This window comes from Micropterus salmoides, unplaced genomic scaffold (assembly GCF_014851395.1).
Source record: "Micropterus salmoides isolate LMB-PRFRI ecotype aquatic unplaced genomic scaffold, ASM1485139v1 Ms_hic_scaffold_12, whole genome shotgun sequence".
NCBI lineage: Eukaryota > Metazoa > Chordata > Actinopteri > Centrarchiformes > Centrarchidae > Micropterus > Micropterus salmoides.
Window position 1 is genome coordinate 33,042,800 of NW_024040263.1, and position 12,535 is coordinate 33,055,334.

The 12,535-nt window shown below is 42.0% G+C and overlaps 1 protein-coding gene across 6 annotated transcripts in view; it reads left to right on the forward strand.

Annotated features, from left to right (window-relative positions):
* The window catches only part of tenm3 (teneurin transmembrane protein 3), an 824,111-nt gene that overhangs the window by 727,129 nt on the left and 84,447 nt on the right, over positions 1 to 12,535 (forward strand). For all 6 annotated transcript variants that reach the window (XM_038714618.1, XM_038714620.1, XM_038714619.1 and 3 more), the window contains 7 exons: positions 385 to 468; positions 697 to 821; positions 2,257 to 2,512; positions 3,292 to 3,393; positions 4,168 to 4,362; positions 7,561 to 7,761; positions 11,810 to 11,995. In XM_038714618.1, coding sequence (XP_038570546.1) covers positions 385 to 468; positions 697 to 821; positions 2,257 to 2,512; positions 3,292 to 3,393; positions 4,168 to 4,362; positions 7,561 to 7,761; positions 11,810 to 11,995 — 1,149 coding nt within the window. The remainder of the gene's footprint in view (positions 1 to 384; positions 469 to 696; positions 822 to 2,256; positions 2,513 to 3,291; positions 3,394 to 4,167; positions 4,363 to 7,560; positions 7,762 to 11,809; positions 11,996 to 12,535) is intronic.

A 12,535-nucleotide genomic window follows, 5' to 3' on the forward strand; every position in this document is an offset into this window, starting at 1 on the left:
GACATGATGCATGACAACATGTAGCAAAGTTACTGTTCAGACTGTGAACTGTGTTGATGCCCAAGTTAGCCACAGAATTGAATTGAATTGAATGTTATGATATAATGCATTCTGTCACAGTGTCTCTGGTGTTTAGGTTAATAACCCACCAGGCACCTTTGTCAGACAAAAACAGTGAGCCTTCCCAGGGCTTACACACTGAGGCATGGTTTCAAAGATTTGTCTCTGTGAAATGTGAAAAGAACCGAGTGCCCAAAGGTTCCCGCAGGATAGGACGCATCAATCAGGACAGTGCTGACATAAAACCCGGCACTTAGAATGCGCGTGCAATACAAAATGCATTTAATGAATGCCGGTTTTGTTGCTCTATTTATCTCTCTGCAGGTAAAATGTTTCTTCTAGAGAACAACACCATAGACACGGGAGAGGTGGATGTGGGGAGACGAGCCATACAAGATGTCCCACCTGGTTAGTTTCACACACACACACACACACACACACACATGCACGCATGTAAGCATGTCAGATCGCTGTGCACACACGGCAAAACAAACTCAACAAACCATGATGCCAGTTTATTAGGTGCACCTAGCTAAAACTAGGATAGTCTAACACAACAGACCCTGCCTTTGTGAAGGTTAGAATGTTTCAACTGTTTCAGAGATTATTGAACCTTCTTTTTATTTTTTATCCAAGGTGTGTTTTGGAGGTCCCAGCTGTATATTGACCAACCGCAGTTCTTGAAATTCAACATCTCGGTCCACAAAGATGCACTTGTTGGGGTTTATGGACGCAAAGGCCTTCTGCCCTCACACACACAGGTTGGTTTCACAAATGCATGCATGTGCACGCACGGACAATTACATGTTAATTTATTTGTACAGCTCAAGCAAATCACAAGGGAGTTTATAGAGACTAAACCTTTAGCAAACCTATTTTATTTAGCCTAAAGGCCATTTCAGTCATGCCCCCCCTTTACATTTATCTGATGGCAGAGAACACAAAACAATTTAACATGGTGGCCTCATGTCACAATAAGTCATGTCACAACAGAAATCTGATTCGGTCTGACCTAGAAACATTTCCATATTACTTTCCACACAGCACAAGTCTGAACGGGACATAATATCACCACCAACTGAGAACATGAGCAAAAACAGAACCTCATCTGCAAAAGAAAAAAGAAAGAAAGCTTATGCAAATCAAACTGGACCTTCAGGATAGTTATGTGTGAAATAAATGCCATGGTCAAACTAACAGTAACACTGTTGTCATGATGCTAATATAAGATGACGTATGAAACAATATGATACAGCAAGTAAAGGGCACAGCTGTTCACATAAGCTAGGTCAGCAATGGAGTCTACTGCTGTTGAAGATGGGATTTAACCAGCACAAACTGCAGCAGCCACTAAACATGTGTTTTCATCTGTGTCCCTAAAATGAAATCTTATCTAATCAGATCAGTGGCTGCTGTTTTGAGATCTCTGACATAACGTTTAAGAAGTCCTCAACCGTCCACAATTCTCTGGCCTTTCTGCTTCTAACAAGTGCTGAAAAATTCTGCCTCCCAAAATGTCACAATCCCAAATCCCTTTTGCAACTTTGCAAAGTGTGACTAGGTCAAGTGCTTTATAGATTCTTAGTTCATAATGAATGAGATAAGCTTCTTACAAACCTAAGCTATCCCTGACTACACTTACATCTCTGTGTGGTGAATTGTGTCTTCTATCAAGGGACTAATCCACTTATCTGTAAAAGACAGCTTCATACAATGCCACCCCTATCACAGCTCAACGTTAGCACAGATAATAGACAAGTGTGTGTGTGTGTGTGTGTGTGTGTGTGTCATAAACTAATCCATCTAAGTTCCCATTATTTCCTTTAGTGTGGATTTCCATACCCATCAAGCATTGTCTGGTCATTGTGTGTGTGTGTGTTAGAGTAGCATGAGCTAATAATTCAATTCAGTTCAATATTATTTATAAAGCACCAGTTCATAACAAGAGTTATCTCATTACACTTTCCATATAGAGCAGGATCTAGACTGTAGCCTACTCTTTAAATATTATTAACAGAGACCCGACAGTTCCCACCATGAGCACTTTGTGAGTCAGACAAGGAAAGCACATAAGATGCTGCTGTAAATGTCTTTGTGTTCATCTAAGTTTGTCATTAGAAGATTCTACTAATCATACAAAACTTAATGGAAATCTGGCGAGTTGTTCAGATGGACTGACGGACTTCTGTCTTCCAGTACGACTTTGTGGAACTACTGGACGGTAGTCGCCTCATTTCCAAAGATAAACGAGCGCTCAGTGACACGGACGCCGGACACACACACCCGGCCGGCGCCCACGAGGAAGAGTCTGGAGGCGGAGCCCGACACGCGCGCTCGGTGAACATGCACGAGGCTGGCTTCATCCAGTACCTGGACACAGGAATCTGGCATCTGGCGTTTTACAATGATGGACGCAACACAGAACAAGTCTCTTACAATACCATCATCATAGGTGAGACACGGGAGTTACTGTCAGTGCACTTCAGTACGCATGTTCCATTCAACATGACCCCACCAGTTCAACCTGGACGATACCAGCTCGCCATCACAGGAATTCAAATAGAAACGGCATATGTTTATAATGTCGAACAGTGCAAAGCAGAAATCTTTCAGACCCAGCTGTAAAATGTCAAGAGTAAGGATTCTTTAATGAGGTGAAACATGTGGCTGGACAGAGGACAGTCCTCTAGCTTTTAGAGATCTAAGTGAAGGCACACCCAATTCATTTGTGCGATAAACATCATGACATTTTGACTTGCGGCTTAAGCAACCTGCAGATATAGCTGATAACCTGAGCTGGGAGAAACCTCCATCATGTCCGGGGATGAGCACTCTCACCACAGCAGATGTCATTTTCAATAAATGACAACGCATTTCCTCTAACACGAGTATGTGCAAGGAGAGGCAGAGGAGAGTATTTAGTTGTTGTTGGACATTTTGTTCTGCCTGAAAGGTGTGTGTGACTGTGTGCACAGGAAATGGCCATTTAGGTATAACAGGGTGATTGGATGCTGGGATGTGTTGATTGGACTGACTTGCTGTAACTACGGCAACCACAGAGGACCGGTCTCTGTTGTGCGTGCTGTGTGTGTGTGTGTGTGTGTGTGTGTGTGTGTGTGTGTTATTTCTTTTAGTATTTCAGTTGCAAATCCAGCCTTGCCAATTACCTCATACCTTAAACCTTTAACCACTCTCTCTCTCTCTCTCTCTCTCTCTCTCTCTCGTAATCAGAGTCAATTATGGAGTGTCCTCAGAATTGTCATGGAAATGGAGATTGTCTCTCAGGAATATGCCACTGTTTCCCAGGATTTCTAGGGCCTGACTGCTCTCGAGGTAAACACACATACACGCACACTGCTACCCGTAGAGAGGCAGTAATAGTTGGGAGGTTATTATCCAAACAGTGAGAGTGACCTGCACACTCTGGAGGCTGTGCTGTGTTACTGGTTAGTTTCTCTCTCTTCCTCTCCACCTGCTTCCTCTTTTATCAAAGGAAACCGCTGACCTTTTGCCTTAAAATCCTTTTTGCAGTGGTTATCACCCGTGTGCGTTCAGGTATTTTGCGTAACCTTAAGTTGTTTTGATACCAGGTACATAAATCAAGCAAAGCCATGCCAAAACACATCTTTGTTCACACTTTAAAAGAGAATTTAGGGTTCTCAAAATCTAGACCCAGACGCATGTTAGAAAAGGTAACTTAAAATATTTAGATTAATTTGGGGCATTTTCCCACGGATTTCAGTACAGTTGTCTTGGAGAACATTTAGTGGCCATTAGAGACACCGTAGCTGTCTTTTCACCACTCAGCTGGGCAGGTTGAAACTTGGTTTAATCTGAACACCACACTGTATTTTCCAGGTAACACTGACTTTCTGTTTCTGTACAATATCTGAGTCATTAAATAGTATTCCCTTGAGAAGCTGAAGCCTAATTCAAACTGTGACAGTAATGAGTGATCCCAGTCTGCACATACACTGTGGACTTTGACTGTGTGAACATTTGGGAGCTTAAGGGGAACTTTGTGGGTTCAAGTATCCAACTTAATCAGTCTAATAGCTAGTTTGTCTAACTGATCCATCTTCCTGCCTGTGTGTGTGTGTGGTCTAGCTGCCTGTCCAGTGCTGTGCAGTGGTAATGGCCAGTACTCCCGTGGCCGCTGCCAGTGCTACAGCGGGTGGAAAGGCACTGAGTGCGACGTGCCAGCCAACCAGTGCATCGACATCCACTGTGGAGGACACGGCATATGCATTGTGGGCACCTGCATTTGCAATACTGGTTATAAGGGCGATAATTGTGAGGAAGGTAAGAATCATTTCCTCCAGGAACAGGCACAAAAAGGAACATATTATGTTATTGGCAGTAGTTGGCCACCTTGCTCTGGGGCATTTTGGCACTGCTCTGCATCATTTCCCTTTATTAGGATGCTGTAACTTGGTAAAGACATCACTACATAATTAAATGTCAACATAAATAATGGATTTAGTGCACATGTATTGCTACCCATGACATTTACTTCTGAAACAGAAACATCCATGTGGTTTGTTGTAACTGGATAATATTTCACAATCGGTTTCACAGTTTACACATTTTAACCCGTGTTAGTGCTGCTGACATGACACTCAATAAATGTCATGTAAGCAAAGTTTATTTGTCATGTCATGCAGTGTCAGATGGATAATTAACAACTGTTATGTCAGTTCGATGCTGTCATGCCCCCCCCCCCCCACATGTGCACATAACACAGCTATTAATCTTTACTACAGCGTTTGTGTTTTTTGTGCCAAAATACCCCAATGTATAGTTTCCCAGGTTTAGATTTGTAATGTTGCTGCTCTGTGAAACAGGAAACCGTTTTCACCCCATGTTCTGATATGTCTCTGTTATTCCTACATGAATATCACCAATTACATAACATGTACTTGTCACAGGTATACTGTACATGTCAAGTACTGTAGGTTTGAAGTCATGTTTAAAGTTTACAAGAACATAATCCCTCTGACCTGCTTTTAAGTATCAGCTAAAATCTACAAACGCTACGCTATACTAATCAATACTAATTTGCTATCCGCTGGTTGGACGGACACACACACACACACACACACACATACTACAACATGGAGAATTTGACACTCATCTCTATACGTGTGCAAATGCAGACACACATTTCCACCCTGCTTCTGTCCATATGTGTGTGTTAATCTCATTTGTTGCTGAATCTGAAAATGATGTCAAAGATGCTACGCAGGATTTCCATGACAGATATCACATGCAAATTGTTGTGAAGACACTGAAAGTTAACCTGCAGGTGAAGTAGGGAGGACGAGTCTGGAATTAGCTGAGGAGAATAGAATAGAATAGAATACCACTTTATTGTCTGGCCAAGGCTGGAATATCGTCTTTAATTCTTTTCTATACTTTGACACACTGAAAACAGCTTTTAAAACACAAACAATCAGTTCACAAAAAGTTACGTTGACGAGCGGCGTTGTATAAAGGCAACAAAAGGAGGAGGAGAAGGGTGTGGGCTGCCGCATAATCAAAGTGGGCGCATCCCTCTTATTTTGGGGGCCTTTATTGCCTTTATTTTGATAGAACACCTATAGACAGGAAATGTGAGAGAGTGAGGGGATGACTGGAGTCTAATCTGAGGTAAGGACTATAGCCTAGTCCACGGTGCTCTGCTAGCTCTGCCAGGTGAGCTAACAGGCATCCCATCTCTCTCTGTCTTTTTTGTATAATGGCCTGCTCAAACAGCGCACAGAGCGACCAGCCACTATTTTCACTGAAATAATAAATAAAAAAAAGTAATAAATTAATAAATAATAAAAAGTAAAATATCACATGCTGAATAAACATCAAATCACAGCTGAATTAAATCATGTCAGCTTTGAATCAAAGTGAGTTATATTGTTATAAATTCATATGTATTGTTTTTTTTTTATCTGATCATGGACCATCTCTATCAAAATCATGGAAGCATAGATACACACAGGGTGTTCTGAATTTAAAAACACTGTGGTCCAAATCGCCCCAGTCCAATCCCCAGAAAAACATTTTTACTAACTACCACAAAAAAAGGATGTAAGAGATTCAACAGCAAGCTGGTCTGTGATTTCAGGATTTCACCAAACTGCAACAGTGTTTCCCGTTAATTAACAATGGCGGCCCGCCATAGTTTCAAAATGAACAGAAAATATTTTTACACTCCTCATAATATTAAAGACCTCTATGCGGTTTTGCACCGCTGCTGTAAGCTCGCACGCTCTTTCGCATCCGACTTTTCCTTTGGGGTACTATGGTAACGTTACATAACGGTTTGACAGCTTTGAGTGAGCGTTTCCACTGTCAGAACTGGATTAAGCTAAACGCACCTAAATTTGGACTGCACACGTATTTGAGCCTTTATGGTAAAGCAGAGCGAGCTGATGGGCGGGTTAGAGACTTTATTCTGTCTCACTTTCTCACGTTACAGAGGCAAGTGTTGCAGTATGAGAGTCTGACCTGAAGAGAGGCTATAGGAGCACCACGTACAAAATTTATCAAATTGCGTCAGACTTGGTGAATTTAGCACTACGGGCTATGGAGGACACACATGTCACGTCCTGTTTTCAAAATAAGGTGTTAACACAACGTATGTGCAGGATGGTAATAAGGTTAATTGGATTATATTCCCAGGAAGTGTAAAACATGTATCCTTAAAAAGTTTTTTTTTTTTTTAAACAAACAATAAAATGTTAGGGAAATGACTTGTGACTTATTCTTTGATTTAGTGTTGCTGTAAAAACATTAAATATGTTAACTTTTTTGCTGCATCATCACCATCAAATTGTTTACTAGAGCACAACATTTGACAACATTATGGATAGCTACTAAATAATTCATTAAATTAAAGTAATTAATTAGATGTTTACATTAGAACGGTTTGTGAAGGTTCACAGCCCACCGTGTGCAATTTGTGTGTAGGACGTGAAGCCGAGGGCATGACCCCTGAGTCCTCAGTGGTAACTGTGGCCCCTGCCCTGAATACACACCTCATCAGCCTTTCACAGTCAGGGTGTAACAATTTGACTGTGTGACCGGATCTATTTTGTGTAAGGTTGATAGATTGATTTTTATCTCTGGTCTTGACTCGTGACTTGACTACACTCAGACTTGACCTTAACTTGGTCTGAGGAGCTGCTTGGACCGGAGAGAGGAGTATGTAGTGTATGTAGAGGAATTGCTAGCGAGACTTTACTTCCTAGCGTTACTCCAACACAAAAATCTCCTCTCGTCAAAGTTGACTCACATGTCCACCGGCATCTTCCTGCAACAACTCGCCTCTCACCGGATTCCAGATCGAGAACGAGACTTCAGTTTCTGGTTAAAAAGAAAGGCTTTCACAGCAGGAATAATACTGAAATGTGTTCTTTAACGCAGCCTTAGTTTACAGCGTGTGTGTATATCATATACACTATTTGGTGTATCGTTAACTCTCTCTCTTCATCTCTCTGTCTCCAGTGGACTGCATAGACCCCAGTTGTTCGGCCCATGGGGTCTGCATTCACGGCGAGTGTCACTGTCAGCCAGGCTGGGGTGGAGCCAGCTGTGAGATTGTCAAGGCCATGTGTCCGGACCAGTGCTCAGGTCACGGCACCTACAACGCGGAGACCAGCACATGTACCTGCGACCAGAACTGGACCGGGCCTGACTGCTCTTTAGGTGTGTGTCACGTTTAATGGTGTAATGATCTGTCAGCTTTTAGATTTTCTTTCCATTTGATTTATTTCTCATTTCTTACAGAATCTATAACAAAACTTAAAATGGAATCATAGCGCAACATTATAAGAACCAGCTTTACAGTGTTAAATAAAGTGCTTTACAGAATCATTAAGAGAGGATGAAAAGGAGCATGTTCAGCATAAAATGAAAACAAAAAAGCAATTACAGAGCAGAGCATAATTAAGATAACAGTGCAAGCCCTGAGGAACAGGCAGAAAATATGGGCTAGCTTGTAAATCTACTAACTAGACGTACTGTAAGGTGAAAAAGACACAGACAACATAATTCTGAGGAGTTATTTAAAGGTTGATAGTGCAGAAACATGTTCACTTTAAGAAGTTAGCCAGGAGTTTGAAATGGCCAGGAGAAGCTTGCCTGAGGATCTCACACCTCAGCTTGTGAGGCGTTACAAGGTCAGTGACATAGCTAGGGGCTAAAGCACTTTAAGACTCCAGACTACCAACAGTCAGTAACATCTCTAAATCATATTTTAAACTAGCCGGCAGCCAATGAAATGAAGCTAAAATAGAAGTCCCAGGAGGACTTAGACACCCTGCATCTGTGGTTTATGGTAACTGCAAACAGGAGAGTGTCTCTTGGGGCGCCAGACGGGGAGGCAGTAGCTCAGTCTGTAAGGATTAGGCTGGGAACCGGAGGGTTGCTGGTTTGAATCCAGCTCGGACCAAAGTTGTGGACTGGTAGCTGGAGAGGTGCCAGGCCTTGAGCGAGCTCCTGAACCCCAACTGCTCGGGGCGCCGCGCTGACTGCCAGCCCCCTGCTCTGGGGATTAAATAAAGTATATCTTCTTCTAAACACTCACTTTAAGCAGAATTTAACTTTAATTCATTCATCCAATCATTACATTCACCTCGGTAAATGGACTGTATAGCCCCTTTCTAGGCTTTCAAACACTCCAAAACCTGCAGACTGTAACTTTTTTTCCTGTGTTGGAACACAGACGTGGCACAGACTGGTGCATGTTTCTGTCTTTAACGGTTGGCTGGATGCCAACTTTCGGCATGTTCTGTAGGCTCTGGGATCCGAGCAAGAAAGTAAGAGATAAGCAAGCGAGAGTAGATTAGAGGGCTCTCCTGTTCTGAAAGTCTCTTGTTAAGGGGCTGTGGACGTTGCCAATAGCACAACACCTCCCACCTCCCACCACTGATCTCTCTCCAGTCTGATTCTTTTCTTTGTTACACTTTGTTTTTTAATGTTTACCACACTTCTCAGCTGCTGGAGGACACATCACATCCATGCCACACAGGATATCATCCACTCAGTAAAAGTTCGATACAGTGTTAACACAGTTAACAATTATTGTATTTAGGAAACCCAAATCACTTGGTTAAGGTTGGAAAATATCTTGCTCTCGGTTAATTATTTAAAATGTCAATGCTGACCTGAAGCATAGACTGGACCTATTGACTTATGTTATAAAATATTTAACCGAAACCACCATCTTTCCCTAACCTTAACCAACGTGTTTTTTCTGCCTGCATCTAACAACATACAGGACTCAAACACGCGCTCAGTGTCTCAAGGACTGTGATTTTTTACACCAACCATTCACCCAGACTTCTCTTCGGTTTAGGAACATTAAAATACCCTAGGCAGCAATTACATTTCCTCCAAAATTAGGCGGGACAGAGGGTTGCACAGCAACATTTTCCAACACATCCTGCAAAACTAACGGACCAAAGAGGCTCTTTCTACAAAGCAACATGTACACATGTGCACTTTCAACCAGTAAAGTGTAGACACCTCATAGTTTAGAGGCCTCACTTGCTTGAGTGATGCTTTTCTTTCATTGGCTGGACTGGATTAGGGGGCTTGGTTTTGTGTTCATTCATTATATCGTTCATTCAGTTTATTCATTCATTGCAAGCTGCAAAACAACTTAATTGATGCAGTAACTGAAGGTTAACTTGTCTCTGTATATAATAAGGTCAGCTGGAAGTGTGGCCTTTGGATGCCTCAGTGTGTCGGGCCTTTGGCAGAGAGTGACAGCGTGCTGATATATTAGCAGAGACAGATGAATGGTTGTTGTTGCGGTTTAGATCACCACGGGCTGTTTTTCTGCAAATGTGAAACTTGTTAAAGCCGCAACTACTCAGACAGATCCAACCCTTTTTTTACACACAGAAAGCATTCATCATGTTTACACGGGTCATTTACACAGTTATCTGAAGCCCACCGTACGAAAAGAAGAGAGAAAGTTGGGATAAGAATACAAAAAGGTTCTTGAAGAGACCCACTGTCTCCCCAAGTTAACTCCTAAAAAGTCCTTTCCAAAATGCATATGACCATTACAATTTCATGTGGTTGTTTTCTGATCTGCCACTGTTGCATGCTTGGTTAGCTTTAGGCGCAAAAACTACTTGTTTAATGTCAGGGAAAGATCTTTGTCATTGTTAAAGAAACCAATATTGATTCTGGGAAACAAACAGCGGTGTCCACATACTATGTTGACCCATTCATCCGCCCCTACCTCCTCCAAAAGTGCTTTTGAATCGCCATGACGTCATGTATTTCCTGTCATAATTTTAACGGCCATAAGAGGTCACTTGTCAGCAAACGGAAGCCTAAACGTACGTTATCGTTGTCATTTCAACACATGACCGACGTTGTCTTTTTGCTGGTGAGGACAGAGTGCTGTAGCGAGGAGGGAGAGAGAAAGTGAGAACACTGATGTAGAAAAAGAGGTGAGAGAAAAAACTGGAGGAGGAATGCAGAGTAACAGATGGCTTGACATAAAAACAAAGACAAGAGGAAAAGAGTGTGTGTTCTCACTTCTATTTGTGTTGCCTTGGGCTGTTACACTGAGCATTGTCTTGTCAGAACCATCAAAGACACATCCAGTAAATGCTGTCTCTTTATAAAACACACACATGCCCAGATACACAAATGAAATGAATTACAGACACACACACCTTCTTTTAGGATCTGACATTCACACACACACACAACATACCCACATGCATAGATAAACAGTCACACACCCTGCGGCAGTTCAGTCCATTCTATGCACTCATTAGCAGACACTGTGCGAGGTAAATGACTTGATTAAGATACACACACACACACACACAGACTTTTTAATTCCTCTATCTAAAGCTACCTAACTACTCTTTATTTTGCTAGCCGCAATAAAGCACAGCTCAGGCACTCTGCAGGATCACACCGTTCAGTCCAGGACACATCCACTTTCACAGAAGCAGGTGAATTAGGGACAGACTTGCGGGAAAAGGTTTGGCTCTTAATGGAATTTATTTATTTTTTTCAATTATTTTTCCTCAGGTTGTCTGGACAGGTCAGTGTGGTTTGGAAGAGAATCCGTGCTGTCTGAGCCAGGACTGCTCTGCTTTCTGATCCGCTCACTGTAGTGCAAATTGAATGTTGCATGAATTTAAGACATTGCATGATCGCTGCTATTTATAAATATCGAAGATTCGCGATGAGGTGGGATCATTTGGGTTGATGATGTTTGAATTTCTTTCAACTTGCTGTCATGACTCGCCGTGTGACCACGGCAACCGCTGTGTCCACACGCAGACAGTTCATGCAGAAGCACATGTTCGTTGCATCTGAGTCCCTTCAATTCTACACGTTCCAACGTTCTCATATTAGTTTGCTAAACTTTAGATTCATTTTTCTTCCGTAATTGAATATGAACTGTGTAAAGTGTGTTATTACACATAAAGTGAAATATTCCAAGCCTTTTTTTGTTGTTTTAATCTTGATGATTACGGCTTACTGATCATGAAAATCAAAAGTTTTTCTGAGAATTTGATCTCTCAGTCTGGTTGTGGTGCTAACAATGAACGTTTCTACAAAATTCAAATATTTGAGATGCACCTGTAGCTAGTGTCAGCCGTGCTGTGCCCTGCTGCCACCAACACCAGATTCATAGTGCAGCAAAAAAGCAGTAGTTACCATTGTGTTTCTGTGTTTGCATGTGCATTAATATGTTTCTTTCTTTCTCCAACAGAGGTGTGTGAAGTGGACTGTGGCAGCCATGGCGTCTGTTATGGCGGTGTGTGTCGGTGTGAAGAGGGCTGGACAGGAACTGTGTGTGACCAGAAGGCCTGCCACCCACTGTGCAGCAAGAACGGAGTGTGTAAGGAGGGGAAGTGTGAATGTGACCAAGGATGGACAGGGGAACACTGCAATATCGGTGAGTGGATCACACACAGTAAAGAAAAAAGTGTAAGACGGAAGAGTGAGACTGTGACTAAGAAGTGTTTTACTACTCGTCACTGGTATCCCAGAACTTTGTGAAATGAGCATGATGAAAATCATTTATGTTCTGTACAGAGACTTGTCCAACCATTTTTAACTGAAAAATGATAAAGTTACACTCTAATCTGGCATTACGTAAGGACTTGCTTTGTTTGTGTTGGTTATCATTGTTATTCGGTGAAACTGGAGTTACAATATCGCTGCTAGTGACCGTGAGATCCAGGTTGTCCTTTCGTGTTTCCCAAGGTTGGTCATCTCGCTGGGAAAGGCTATCAACTCCTTTTTTTTACCTGGGGTTAGCCCAACAGGCTGTTTCAATTACCAGCATTGTAAAAATCTTTGTCTATAGAATATTCCATCGTTTTTCTAATATAAATCAACTTTTTTAAAGATTTTTCTAGTCATTAGTGCGTGCGTCTAGGTTGCTGCACTAGAACTGAGAAAATATTAACTCTGGAAAATACTCCAGAGTTGT